General features: G+C 36.3%; 2 protein-coding genes, 1 non-coding gene and 1 pseudogene across 3 annotated transcripts; 1 reads left to right on the forward strand and 3 right to left on the reverse strand.

Moving 5' to 3' along the window:
• Positions 1-1,811: 1,811 nt before the first annotated feature.
• LOC125583029 lies at positions 1,812-4,386 on the reverse strand (annotated as a pseudogene).
• Positions 4,387-4,503: 117 nt separating this feature from the next.
• On the forward strand, positions 4,504-5,940 carry LOC106435925 (vacuolar iron transporter homolog 2.1). The gene is made up of 2 exons (XM_013876863.3): positions 4,504-4,979; positions 5,487-5,940. Exons 1-2 carry the CDS (start codon positions 4,623-4,625, stop codon positions 5,787-5,789), a joined length of 660 nt encoding a protein of 219 aa, XP_013732317.1. The 5' UTR covers positions 4,504-4,622; the 3' UTR covers positions 5,790-5,940.
• A 4,786-nt stretch (positions 5,941-10,726) lies between these two features.
• LOC106435915 (glutathione S-transferase T3-like) lies at positions 10,727-13,088 on the reverse strand. The gene is made up of 2 exons (XM_013876850.1): positions 13,070-13,088; positions 10,727-11,235 (listed from the first exon to the last, which is right to left on the reverse strand). Exons 1-2 carry the CDS (start codon positions 13,086-13,088, stop codon positions 10,727-10,729), a joined length of 528 nt encoding a protein of 175 aa, XP_013732304.1.
• A 355-nt stretch (positions 13,089-13,443) lies between these two features.
• On the reverse strand, positions 13,444-13,550 carry LOC125584655. The gene has a single exon (XR_007321565.1). It is a non-coding gene; the product is annotated as a small nucleolar RNA R71 (small nucleolar RNA).
• Positions 13,551-15,224: the final 1,674 nt, after the last annotated feature.

Consider the following 15,224-nt stretch of genomic DNA (forward strand, 5'->3'; position numbering starts at 1 on the left):
AAAAAAAGAAAAAAAAATTGATGGCATTTTCGTAAATTATATGAACTTTGTGGGGTGAATAGGGCAAAACCAATTTTCAAAAAAAAAAAAGGTTAATTTTGTGTTTGACTTTAAGTTATAGGTCAATTCTGCAAAAAGTCCAAATAACTAATAGACATGACAAAACAGCATTCTATTCTATGAAAGTTAACCAAGCAATGGTAGTCTAGTGATAAAAGACTTAGGGCCTGTTTGTTTCTCCATCTGGATGGGCCATCTGGATGAAGATGAGAGTTTTGTTTGTTTAGGCACTAAAAGTGCAACTCATTCAGATGGATCATCCGAATGACTTTTGAAAATTTAGGCTTAAAGTTCATTCAGCTGAACCAATTTGGATCATTTGAATGGAGATGGTTCATTCAAAATTGTATAATGTCTATTATACCCCTAATGTAATTCACAAATTACAGACCTAAACATATTATCATTTTTGACACAAACGAAAACTGATAAAACTACAAAAACACTTTTTCCCGTGCTAAAAACTATTTTTTCACGCCAAAACCCCAACACGCATTTTCCCGCTAAAATTGCAAAAAAAATGTTTTCACGTCAAAATTGCAAAAACGTGTTTTTCCGCAAAAACTGAAAACATGTTTTCATGCCAAAATCACAAAAAAATGTTTTCACGCCAACACCCCCAAAATACATTTTTCCGTCAAAACACAAAAAAAACACGTTTTCCTGCCAAAGTCGCAAACCGTGTTTTCCCGCCAAAATTGCAAAAAACGTGTTTTCCCGCCAAAACCAAAAAATGTGTTTTCCCGCCAAAACCAAAAAACGTGTTTTCTCGCCAAAACCGAAAATTTGTATTTTCCCGCCAAAACCGAAAAATCTCGTTTTCCCGCGAAAACCGTAAAATGTGTTCCTACCAAAAACGCGTTTTCCCGCCAAAACCGCAAAAACGCGTTTTCCCGCCAAAACCGCAAAAACGCGTTTTCACCCCAAAACCGCAAAAACGCGTTTTCCCGCCAAAACCGTAAAAACGCGTTTTCTCGCCAAAACCGCAAAAACGCGTTTTCCCGCCAAAACCGCAAAAACGCGTTTTCCCGCCAAAACCGCAAAAACGCGTTTTCCCGCCAAAACCGCAAAAACGCGTTTTCCCGCCAAAACCGCAAAAAACGCGTTTCCGCCAAAACCGCAAAAACGCATTTTTCTGCCAAAACCGCAAAAATGCGTTTTTCTGCCAAAACCGCAAAAATGTGTTTTCCTCCAAAAACGCAAAAAATGCGTTTTCCCGCCAAAAACGTGTTTTCCCGCCAAAACCGTAAAAACGCGCTTTCCCGCCAAAATCGCAAAAATGCGTTTTCCCGCCAAAATCGTAAAAACGTGGTTTCCTCCAAAACCGCAAAAACGTGTTTTCTCGCAAAAAACGTGTTTTTCCGCCAAAACCGGAAAATATCGTTTTCCCGCCAGAACCGAAAAATCTTGTTTTCCGCCAAAACATAAAAAATGTGTTTTCTCGCTAAAACCGAAAAAACTTGTTTTTCCGCCCAAACCGCAAAAAAAAACTCGTTAATTTTGAAATAATTCTAATGTAAATATATTAAACTAAATAATTAAATGTAATATAGTTAAAAGTAATATTAAACATATGATTAAATCAACACAAGGATATTTTGGTAATTTCTTTACTAAACTCATTTGAATAGGAATGAAAATAAAAAAAACAAACATAAGATCCATTTAGATGATTCATCTAGATGAGCTATGTAGATGGACAAACAAACAATCACAAAAATCTGAATAGATCATTTGAATAGATCATACAAATGAATCATTTGGATGGAGATGGCAAATGGTGAAACAAACAGCCCCTTAAGCTATAATATAAACTCATTTGTCTTTAATTAGTTAGTAGCACTCTGAACTATGATTGGAAATTTGTATTGAACATGATGTTATTATTAACAGAGTTATATTATAATTTTCAAAATCTTATTATTGAACATGCATATCATATAATTTATTATATCATATATATATACATAAAAGAAAAATAAGAAACAACTTTTGACACCGTAAGCTTCTGTTTTCATTGTCATACTTCATAAATAACCACAACTTTGTTGTAAGCTTATGCGGCCCAACTCACATCGATGAAGACGTAGCTATTATTCAACACTTCGTCCTCTCTGTTAGCTCATGTGATATGCACTCTCTGTTCTGCAGCTGCACATGCATAGTTGGTCCTCTCTATTACGTGAAAGTTTCTGTGCACGTCCTTGATCCTTTTGTTCACCATGCTTACACCAGCTTCAATAACCATAATTTTTGTTCGAGAAGCAACTCCTGAGGAGTTACAAAAATGTTTTTCTCATTGAAGCTCAGACTAATGGTGTTTCAGCTAGCTAACTTAATACATAGAGCTAGATGAGATATTGTGGCCTTTCTTATAACAACAAACTGTTTCTGTGACACATATATTTAAAAACCCAGAGTTTGAAATACGTATGGTCTTCAGCAGTTTTAGTCTTCAATACAGTTAGATCGTCAGGGCTCATACCTTTCAAAGGCTTTGTGCTTAAGTTCATTGTTACAGGCCTTACGTCAATATATTTTCTTCGTCAAGTGCGTAAAAGATGCCTACATTATCAAGGTTCCACTGGAAAATTCACGAAGACATGTCTATAATCAGGAGAACACTACACTATGCATATTTCAATTCGATGATTTTTACCCACTTTCAATAGGAGACATACTCAAAAGACCTCCTTTGCTAAAATCTTCAAAAAAGAAACTTGCAACAAAAGTTTCCACATCTTGCAACTCAAATCCTACACAAATGGCATTGGAAGGTGTTCTAACCGAATCCTCATCGCATTATAAGTGTCCTGCACGACTCTAACGTTTGGACCATCTTGACACTTCCCCCATGCATTTGCAAGCCACAGCGGAGCTTTCCCTGCCTGTCATTGCTTTCTGAAACTCATCCAACAACACAAATCTACCGTCTTAATGTCTGGCCATGATTAACAATTGAGGGAATGACGGTCGATGCGGCAGAGCTAGCTTCGACTATTCACCAGTGTTCTTGCAGTGCATCTTCCTCGAGCTTATTAGGAATCAGGGACTCTTGGATTCTATGACGGGTTGCTGCTCCATATTCTGGATGTAAGGGCTCAAGAATCGGTGTAGCCTTGTTTCTGTAAAACTCATGTCAACATCCTTTCCTTTGCCACAATCACTACTAAGAAAATTATTCAGAGTCCAGTTCAGTCATCATCTTCATGGCTTTAGCTTTGCCTTCTTTTCTCCCTCCGTTTCTTCAACAGCTTCTCCTCTGTTTTCAACCGATCCAGTTGCTTAAACAGAATCCATGTTGCTTCCTGCGTGATTAAAAAATCATAAGATTCAACCACGAAAGTCAATTTACATAAGAGAGCATCATCAATTATTTATCATCAGTAGATAATAAGGACTCTCCATTCACATTTTAATTCAAATTGTCTTCTAATATCAGCACCTCTCATATTCAAGATTATCAGTTTAATTCAAATTGTGTACTAATATCAGTCCCACTCATAAAGCATATAGAGAGAAATGCATGCGAGATTTTATTAAGAAAAGGAACATTTTTAGCTCATGAGATTAGGTTAAAATATAAATAAAATGGACCATGAGATGATGTTTGCAATGACATAGCACTCAAAATGATGTTAGCAATGACATGGACATGAAAATAATTATTTTCTACATTTCTAATAAAAAAGTAAAACATAAACAAAATACAAAATGTTGTTCTGTTTCTGTTGCTTTTTATTACCACGAGTTATTAAATTTCTAATCCTAGAGAGTTTAGCTTTGTTAACCGAAAAAGAATCCTGGAGAGTTACGTACGATATATGGTAAGATTTAATTCAGACGTTTAGTGTACAGATTTTTACTAGATAAAATATTCTTTTTATTTCATAATTGTTAACAAAAACATATAAATTAGTATATTAACTATAAAAGTATTTAAACTGTTCGTGTAATATATTAATCCTCAGACGCCTTCTGAGCCCTACGACAGGAATAATGGGATTATCTAGCAAGATCCAGCAAATAGGTCACGTTTAAACCATTATGGTTACTCTGTTAATCGAAAACCATTGTCAATTTAACAAACAAACAGAACCCCAATGATACTTAGTCACGACAATCAGGTGAAACATTAATTCAAATAGAAATTAACAATCATAATATTGAAGAGATACACCATCCACTCATTTCACCAACAATATTGTTTATCACGAATTGACGACAATGGCACTGTTGGGTGGCTATTTAAATCCATCCACCTCTATTTCCACTCTAAAGCAGTATAGTGTCCAACGTTACCGCTTCCACCACTACTACCACCATTCTCTCACTTCTCTTGTATACGTATATTATTAGGTAACAAAAGTAACAACTAACTAATAAAAAAATATTCCCACTCTTATTTACTATTTAAGGCGTGAGCTCTCCACACTCTTAAGTGCACAAAAAAAAATTAATAAACAAATTTTCCTTCTCTTATTTTCTATTTAAGGCGTGAGCTCTCCACAAGCCTTCTCATAGAACAAAGTTTAAGTACTACTTAGTAAGAATTACACACCATGGCTTCCAACTTTGAGCTTTCAGAAAGAAGCAGCCCAAAACAACATAGAATCAGTCCTAGAGCCGATAAGGAGGAGGTGGACTACATGCAGAGAGCTCAGTGGCTAAGAGCTGCCTTGCTCGGAGCCAACGATGGTCTGGTCACAGTCGCGTCTCTCATGATGGGTGTTGGTTCTATCAAAGAAGACGTAAAAGCAATGTTGCTTGTTGGTTTTGCCGGCCTTGTAGCAGGTGCGTGCAGTATGGCCATTGGAGAGTTTGTGTCTGTGTGCACACAAAGGGATATTGAAACTGCTCAGATGAAGAGAGCTAGTGAGACTAAGACATCACTACCAGCAATCGACGAACAATATGAGGTAAAGTGTATACACAGTAACCATGTGGTTTCTAAACACTTAAACCTTAACTACAACATAAATAAAAAATTGATATTACGTATTTCCCATAAAAATAAACCGAAAGATTGGTAATCCGTCACTATTGTTTTGTATCTGAAAAATGCATCCCAATCTATAGTATAAATCTTGCTTCAATATGTGTAAGATTGATATATATTTGTTGTTTTTTTCCAACCCAAAGCCGCATCATTTTTTTTTAAATACCATGAGGTTCGTAAGCCAAAACCGCAGCATTATGTTAAACAAAATATGTTTGCGTTTGAATTTTCACCGTCTACATATATTCTGAAAATATTTGTGTTCGCAAAAAGTATTTATTTTTTTGACATATGAATGCTAGCTAATATATAAATTGGCATTTTTGAACACTTGAAACTAACATTTTATATATATAAGAGATACCAATAGGTTATGGGATGATATACTGGGACCTTAATGACATGACATATGTAAACTTAATGGCAGGAGGAGAAGAAAGAGCGGCTTCCAAATCCAGGACAAGCAGCACTGGCATCAGCGTTAGCATTTTCAGTGGGAGCAGCAATGCCGCTTCTTGCAGCTGTATTCATAGAGAATCATAAGGTAAGAATGGCGGTGGTAGCGATTGTGGCCACCCTGGCATTATTGGTGTTTGGAGTGACCGGTGCGGTCCTGGGAAAAACAAGTGTGTTCAAGTCAAGCGTTAGGGTGGTGATTGGTGGTTGGATGGCTATGGCTCTTACCTTTGGTCTTACCAAGTTCATTGGTTCGGAAGCCATGCAAATCTAGACACTCTTTCGGTGATCATCTTGTTTTCATGCATCTCAATTAATAATGTTTGTATCATATAAGCACACTATCTCACCTCAACTATGTATGAAATGTAAAATACATCACAATAAACACCAAAAAAGGTTAAATAAATGGTTTTGTTAATTAATCGATCTTTCATTTGACGGTTTACTTATTTTAAGTGATAACTAGATCTCGATCTGCGCAACCGCGCGGGTTTTTGTTTTCATTTATTTTTATATAAACATTTTGTTTTCAATTCTAAATTGGTATATATTATAATATATATGTGTCTATCAATTTTTAAAACATAATAAGTTTACGGTATATTTTTTTATTAAATAAATTGTTTCAAACTTTCACATGTATTTGTATCTTCTTCTATATATATATTTTCGGATTATTATTTCATTATTAAAATCGTAACTATATATATAAAGATTAGTAAAATATTGTTTTATTGTCATATTCAAAGATATTGTAACATTTCACAAATTTAAAAAGTTTTTTAAAAATTAAAATTTTCGCTTCAGAGATTTATATTATCGAGTAAATAATTAAACATTTAGTTTTTGTTTAATTTTTAAAATAAACAATATAGTTTAAAATTTATTTTCATTGGTTTAAGGTAGTAAATATTAATCATAATATGATTTTTGTTATTTAAAAAAATATTTATAATTTTAAAAGTTAACATCGACAAATATTTAAATAATTAACATATGGAGGTATAGTATTACAACATTAAATCATATCTATTTAATTTATACTATCTATAAATCCAATGAATCATCTATTGTTTAAATCGAATTACTGATAGCCCAATAAAAAGTTCTGGTAGGCTCAAAATTTAAATGATAAGATTAGATATTAAATGTAACATGATTTTATAAAAATAGGTCCATTAGATCCATTTTAAAAAAAATCACACATGAATCAAGGTTGTGACTTCTAGGTATTGTGATTTTTGTTTTAATATATAAGACTAGTATCATCACTCTGTGCATAGCACGGGGCAGATTTTGTTTACACTAAAATTATTTTGTTTTAATCAAATTCAAGTGTTCTGAAAAATATAATTTTTATTTTAATATTAAAAAATTGAAACACAAATAAAATATAAAAATCAAACTTTTATTGACATTTTTTGTTTGAAAGTTTTCTTAGAATCTGAAGTCTTTTATAAAGATCAATTAGATAAATACATGGTTAAAGAAAACACATTCTGGATTTTTTTGGTTGACTTTGTATTTTGAGATACTTCTCCATCGCCTCTTTTTGTAGTCAACACCAACTTTGAAATTCCAATGGTAACACAAAAACAGATATACAATAGACTCTTAACAAATTTTTTAAATAGTTGAATATTAGTGTTATAAAAAAACTTATTTGTAAAAATAGTTAAAGCATAACAAACCAAGACACTTGAGAATGGAAGTTCGTGGGTGATGGGTTTTTTTCCAGCAACCGTTGCCTACAGTTATTTTTAACTTTTAACACTTTTGTAAAAATATAATTACATGTGTCAAAATTTGATTAATTAGGTGACTTGTGCTTGCTTTAGTGTATACGGTGATACCTAGAAGTCAGCAGGGAAACGTCTCCTTTACTAATCAGGGTACTCATTAAAGCACTGAAAAATATCCAAACGCAACTATAAGAACTGGTTACTGGTTATAGTGTTATTTAAAGTACTAGCCTATCTAAACTCGAGACTAGTGTAAGATGGGTGTGGTGTGGGTAAAATAGCAACAATTTCCATGAATTCTGATATTGTTCGATCTACGTACCCCACACAGTACTCCACTGGGAGCCTTTGAAAGAAAAAATATGCAAGTAGTACGTATTATAATGGTCACGGATCTACTCATGCAAGCAACTAACTTTTGAATTTTATCCAAAACGGGAGTGGAACAACTGTTTAATTATTAAAAGAGTGTTGGTTTTGTACTCCATATATATCTAAAAGTTAGACTGCTCTAAGACTCGTTAACTATCCATTAATGTTGGAATGCATAGGTTTACATCAACTATAATTTACTTAAGTAACTTTCGGTAGACATAACTAAAACCACCCTTGTAATTGTTCCACAAACCACTACACACAGTCGATACTCTACAATAAATCCGTCGAAAACTTTGAGCCATCCTCAAGAATGGACTGGAATGGTGATATTTTGTGGGCTTAGTTTTTCTCTTGTATGCACTTTGTGTGTCTTTGGATGAAACATATATCCTGCATTTTTGTGTCTTTGGATGAAAGTGGAACATTGAGAGAGTTAGGTCTGGCAACATGTATGTTCACATACCGACGTTTAATTCTCTTCCGTTTAGCACCTTTCTTTATGTTAGACTCAAGATACAGTTAAGGAGACGCTCCGAAAATATATAAACTTTAGTTGTTTGTTTGCTTTGCTCTAACTTTTGTGTTATAAAAATGAAATAGTGATGCAGTTATCGACTCTCTCACCATGAAGTTTGTACGATAGAAACAAATTCAATTCATGGCTTCTAGACCCATTTAGGGTCTCTTAATTTTTTTAATATTTTTAAGTAGTAAATGTGAGTTAAGAGACCTAGTTAAGAGATCCAACATTTATATATTCCAATGCAAGTCTCTTAATTAAAGATTCTTTAAAAAAGATTATTAAACATTTTTTTATTAAACTTAAATTTTTTTGATTAAATAAAACATAGTAAAACATATCATTTTAAACATAGATTTTTAAATAAAAATATTAAAACAAAGATTAGTAAAATAAACGATAATAATTTGAAAGAATCATCCGAACTCAGTTGTTGTCTTCATCACGTCCAAATTTAAGTCATACATGTTCAACCAAATCAACTTTCAGTTGTTGATTCATTTGTCTATCACGAATTATAGTTCGAACACCCATCATATTGGCGATATTTGTAGGGATATCTGTAGAATACGTGAGATCCACATGTGAACTTCCGTTGTCTTCTCCTTGTTGGAACTCTGAAACATCAAACTGAGTGTAGCCATCTCGTTTGTCTTCTACTACCATATTATGGAGTATGATACATGCTCTCATAATTTTCCCAATTTTGACTTTATCCCAAGAAAATGCTGGATTTTTTAACAATGGCAAAACGAGCTTGCAAGACTCCAAAAGCACGCTCGACATCTTTTCGGACAGCCTCTTGACGTTGAGCAAATAAAACTACTTTCGGCCCTTGTGATATTGGAATATATTGGATAAAAGTTGTCAATTTCGGATAAATACCATCAGTGAGATAGTAAACCAAATTATACTCTCTTCCATTGACAGAGTAAGTGACTTGCTGAGCTTGACCATTTATTATGTCATCAAAAACATGTGAACGATCAAGAACATTGATATCATTTAAGGTACCTGGAGGTCCAAAAAAAGCATGTCATATCCAGAGATCATATGAAGCAACCGCCTCTAAAACAATTGTTGGTTTACCCGAATCACGAGAATATTGCCCTTTCAAAGCTGTGAGACAATTCTTCCACTCCCAATGCATACAATCAATGCTTCCTATCATCCCGAGAAATCCACGATACTCTCCAATATCAAGTAGACGTTGAAGATCAACAAATATTGGTCTTCTTAGGTACTCATCACCGAACAAATAAATTATTCCTTCCAGAAAATTCTCCAAACACGACCGAGTTGTCGTTTCACCGAGCCTGAGGTATTCGTCGACCGTATCAGCCGCGGTACCATATGCCAAGACACGAATAGCTGCTATACACTTTTGGAGTGAAGAGAGACCAAACCTTCCAAGACCATTTTTCTTTTGGTGAAAGAATTGAACTTCGTTGGATAGTCGATCAACAATGTGCATGAACAATGGCTTGTTCATTCTAAAACGTCGTCAGAATAAATTTTCAGGACACGTTGGAGTTTCACTGAAATAATCATTCCATAAACGTACATGGCCTTCTTCACGGTTTCTTTCGATATAAGCTCGATTTTTTCTTTTTTCCTTTCTTGATCACCATATTGAATGGTAAAACTCTCAAGGGATTGATCAAAGTGTTGATCAAAGATATGATCAAATGTATCATTAATTGATCCCTCTAAATTGTTTTGAGAAGAAGAAGCCATATATGGTGATTAAAGGGAGAAGATGAGTAAAGAATGAGATTTTGGTGTTGTAAATATGAGTTAATGGTGATTAAAGATAGAAGAAGACTAAAGCGATCAATTGATCATGCTCTTGTGGTTTTGTAAGTTTGGATTGTAGTATAGAAGATATAAGAAGACTAAAGCGACAAGAGAATCAGAATCATGAAACTTTGGTGTTTTGAATAAAATGAGTGAATGATGTTGTGAATAAAACTTTCGTGTTTATCAACTTCATATAGAAGTCTAACTCTTTACAAGTCCATGACAAATTGTAAACAAGAGTGGCCCGTGACAGAAGAAGTTACAACTCCGTGACTGATAATACAACAAGAGTTCAAAACAAGAGTGGTCCGTGACACAAGTGTTTACAAGTCTGTGACACAAGTCTTTACAAAATTGTCACTACAAAACAAAGACAAGACTACAATGACCTACTCCGTGAATGAGAAGAAGACAAGCGTTTGAATGACCTACTCCGTGAATCTTCCACTCCCAATGCTACACTCTTTTTGACCTGAAGTAGAACAATGCAAAAACATGAGAACATGAGAAGAAGACAGCATTTACAACAAAAGGAAACACAAGCATGTACAATAAAACATGAGAACAAGAGACTTATATCATCAATACGCCGAACAATGCAACATGAAACATAACCAGTACAATAAAACTAGAAGATGACCAAGACAAAACATGAAACTTAAACGAAGCTTCTTCTTAAACAACTAAAACAGAACAAGAACATAACCAAGACAAACATACCAGAACATCTCAAACACAACAAGAACATGACCGAGAGTTTCACTTAAACTAATAAGACATCAACTCATTAATGGGCTTCTTCTTCAGAGCTTCTTCATAATCAGCTAGCGGTTCTTGTTTTGCAACGAGACTGTCAAGCAGCTTCATCTTGGAGAGCCTTTCTTTCATTGCCGAATCCTCCTTCTTGATGCTCCACATAGTCTGAAAGTCAGACAGCTCCTTCCCCTCAACCATCGTCTTCTTACCCCGGGCTTTTGCTGCCTTAACCCCCGGGGGACGAATGGTTCCTTCATCATCTACAACAGTATCAGCTTGAAAGCTTGCTGAATCAAAGCCGTCCTCACACTTCCTCTTTTTGGAGTTTCCTTTCTTTTTGGCCGTCAAAAGCTCACACCACTTCTGGTCATTGCGGAGCTCCTTCCAAGCATGTTCAAGGGTGATCTTCTTCTTATGGTTGTTGAAGAAGATTTTGTGGGCTAGTTTGAGAAAATCATTCTCATTTTGACCACTACTCTTCTCTATAGTTGCAGCTTCGTACGCTCCACAAAACTTGCAAACTAAATCATTGATCTTGTGCCAACGTTGCTTACAGTGAGATACTCTTCTCTATAGTTGCAGCTTCGTACGCTCCACAAAACTTTGATATCTTGTATAATTACATGATTTTAGCCATTAATTCTTGTACATTTTGATCATATAGATTAAGAATTAGGCATCTTTAGAGTCCATACTGCATTTATTGTCCTTATTAGGTGTTGGAGTGTGCCATGGAGTGATTTGAGATGTTTGGGAGCATTGTGATCCAAAAAGGGGTGAAAGATGAGCATGGATGGAGGCCTTAGAGAAATCTTATGTTGCTAAGATTTTATGGAAACACAACAAATTGAGTTAGATTTCTAGTGGAAGTGGTTTCAAGTCATTTGGTGATGTAATGAAGGAGTTATGATCAATTTACTAGAGGCATATCCATCCGGGTCGAGCATCGTAAAGTGACCTTCCAGAGCGACACCATAAGGTAGCTCCCAACCCAGAGCGACCTCCAAAGTGACCCACCTACGTCACTCGCCTTTTCATCACTTTGGAGGCAAAAACAATAGGCCTGGAGCGACTTCCCGGAGCGACACTACGAAGTCTCTACGCGTCATTTACTCGGTCGAAACTTATGATTTTCCATGGACCTTTTGGTCATTTGTCTTGACGTTTTACACTTTCTAAACCTAAGTTTAAGTACCTTTTGTAAAAAAAGGAGGCCAATCATCTTTTATCTTGGAGAAAACCACCAAAAACCTATTGAAAAAGTTCATCTCTTTGATTCATTTGATCATATGTTTTCCTGTCGATTTCTAATCTATTATTTGTATTTCTCTACATGATTAATCTGAAATCCAATATGGTTTTAAGAGGAATCATGAAGAGTAGTGAGTAATCCACTCTTGAATTCATGGGTTAGGGAGATTAAGGGTGATTAGGCTAGATCTAGGATGTTATAGTGTAGATCCTTCTTATTCCTTGATAGTAGAGTATTCATAATGCATCTTCTGAGTTGGCCTCTCAAAAGTTGATCTTTAGGCATTTTTCACCCACAAGGTGTTTGATGAAATGTCTGAGACAATTCTCCTAAGCTTTTAACATACTTTACCAAAGACATTTGTTGTTAAAGGTGTTAAGATAACCAATAGACTTGTTAGTAATGATTGCTTTCATATTATTCAACCAAAGATGTTTGATGTTTGAAATATGTTAGTAAATGAACATTCATCTAGACATAGAGTTTGTTTAAGATTGTGTCTAAGCTTAAGGTTGATATTTTGATTGATCATTTGCCATCCTTAGTTCGAAACTTGATCACCCAAGGTCTAATTCCTATACCCATGAGTTCTCTTTTATCATAACCAAAGAAACTCACTTCTTTTATTGTTTTATTGTTCTGTTATTGCATTCTATTATTAGTATTAGTTTTAAACCATCCAAATTATCGGTTGCACTTAGATTAAGTACGTACTTGCATTCTCGGTGCATTGAATCCCTTAGAATTGGTTCGATAATCTTTTATACTACAACATTTATCTTAGGAGACTTGAAAACTCTTAACAGCAAATTGGCGCCGTTACCGAATTCTGAGTAGATTTCAACATTGAGATTTAGTCACTTGCTAGAGACTAAGTCATTTTTATTTTCTTTTGTTACTGATTCTCCTTCTTCACCTCCCTTTAACTTTCAGGTGTATGAACTTGAGGAGCAGGGGTCCATCAAACCTAGTTCCAAGAGTTGCAGACATCAGAGCTTTAGAAAGAGAGTGTGCTAGAGCGAGAAGAGAAGAAGAGCAACAGGCTCACTTGCATAGATTGGATAATGATATGGCAGATCAACCGCAAGGGCTAGAACACCCACAGCGAGCAGCTCGACCCATTGGCACATATGACCGCCCCAACATTCATGGTCATAGACTGGGAATCCGAGCACCGGCTGTGGCAGCTAACAACTTTGAGATCAAATCAGGACTCCTCAACGTGATCGAGAACAACAAGTATCAAGTCTTGGCTTTAGAGGACCCATTTGATCACTTGGACAGGTTCGACAGCTACTGTGGGTTGTCAAAAACCAATGGTGTGTCAGAGGACGCCTTAAAGCTCAAGTTATTCCCTTTCTCTTTGGGGGATAAGGCACGTCAGTGGGAGAAGTCTCTACCCAGCGACTCTATCACCACCTGGGATGACTGCAAGAAAGCATTTTTGGAGAAGTTCTTCTCTACTTCAAGAACTGCTAAGCTGAGAAATGAGATTTCCAGCTTTCAACAGAAGAACTTGGAAGGATTCAGTGAAGCCTGGGAGAGATTCAAGGGCTACCAAGCTCAATGCCCACACCATGGTTTCTCTAAGGACAGCTTGCTGAGCACATTCTACAGGGGTGCTCTTCCTAAGTACATAGCCAAATTAGATACAACTAGCAATGGGTATTTCTTGGGAAGAACTGAGGAAGATGCAGAGGAGCTGGTTGACAACATGGTAAAGAGTGACGCAGTCTACAGTGGAGACCACGACAGAGACAGTAGAACAGATGACAAGCAAACGAGAAAGGAGTTAAAGGCTCTACAGGATAAGATAGACATACTCATTGCTGATAAATCCACCCAAGAGCAGCTGAACTTTGTTGGTAACCCAAACCAAGAGACACCACATGTTGTCAATGAAGTTGTGGGTTTGGAAGGTCAAGAAGAGTTGTGTTTCATCAACAACAATGGCAGTTGGTACAAGAAAGAGCCCAACTTTCAGTACAACAACTACCAATAGAAATCATATCCTAACAACCAACAGAGTGGTTATCAGCCTAGGAACAACCAGCAAGACAACTATCAGCCTCAGCAAAACCCTCCTCCTGGTTTCTCCAACAAAGGGAACCAGTCTTCTCAACAATAAGCTAATCCTTCTACCTCTACTCCTCAGGAAAGCAGCACTGATGTTCTACTGAAACAGATCTTGGAGTCTCAGACTAGAAGTGAGAAGCAGGTTGGATATGAGTTGAAGAACCTTCACTCCAAGATTGATGGAAGTTACAATGAGCTCAACAACAAGTTCAGGGCTTTGGAAAACCAGTTTGCTTCCATAACCACTCACCAGAATCACCAGCAAGGGTCTCTACCTGGAAAATCTAAGCAAAATCCCAAGGAGTATTGCAATGTTGTCCTCTCTACTACTTCTTCAGGGATTGAATTGAGTAACCACAAGAAAGAGGTAGATGAAATTGAAAGATTGGTGTTTGGAACTGAGATTGAACAGGTTGAGCATCTGATTGTAGCAACAGTTGAGGCAAAGATTGTGGAGGAAGCTGACAAAATGGTTGAAGCAAAGATTTTGAAGGGAGATGAACCCAGGCCTGAGAAACCAGTTGCGAAGAGAGCTGACCAGAAGCTGAAAGAGGTCAAGCTGGAGGACACCACTGAGGTTGAGCAGTCACCCTATGACAAGCTCCCATTTCCACAAAGGGTCCTCACCAAAGCTCAAAAGAAGGTGATTTCCAAGTTCAGAAAAGACCTAAGTGATATTGGACTTAAGCTTCCAGCGATTTCGGGTATGCGTGAGGCTCATGTCCAAATGATGCTCATCAAGGACATTGTAGACCACCAAGCAGAAGTAGCAGAGCTTCTCAACATCTCAACTTTGAAACTTGATCCACCAGTCACACCAAAGTCTCTCCCTAAACTAGAATCCCAAGGGAAGTTCACCTTGTTTTGCTCCTTTGGTAAGCTCACCTTTGATGATGCTCTTGTTGATTCTGGTGCAAGTGTGAATGTGATCTCAATGGAGATGGTGAAGAGTCTTGAGATTGAACACATGGAGCCAGATACTTCCTCTCTCACGTTTGGGGATTCTTCTTCTACTACCCCTATTGGTCTCATCAAGGACTTCCCTTTGAAGATTGGATCTTGCACCATCCCTATAGACCTCACTGTCTTGAAGATGGCAACTGAAAAGAGAGTTCCATTGATCCTGGGCACACCATTCTTTACTATTGTGGGTGCTTGCATCAATTTTGCCAACAAGAAGGT

Source organism: Brassica napus, chromosome C3, assembly GCF_020379485.1.
Source record: "Brassica napus cultivar Da-Ae chromosome C3, Da-Ae, whole genome shotgun sequence".
In the NCBI taxonomy this organism is placed as follows: Eukaryota; Viridiplantae; Streptophyta; class Magnoliopsida; order Brassicales; family Brassicaceae; genus Brassica; species Brassica napus.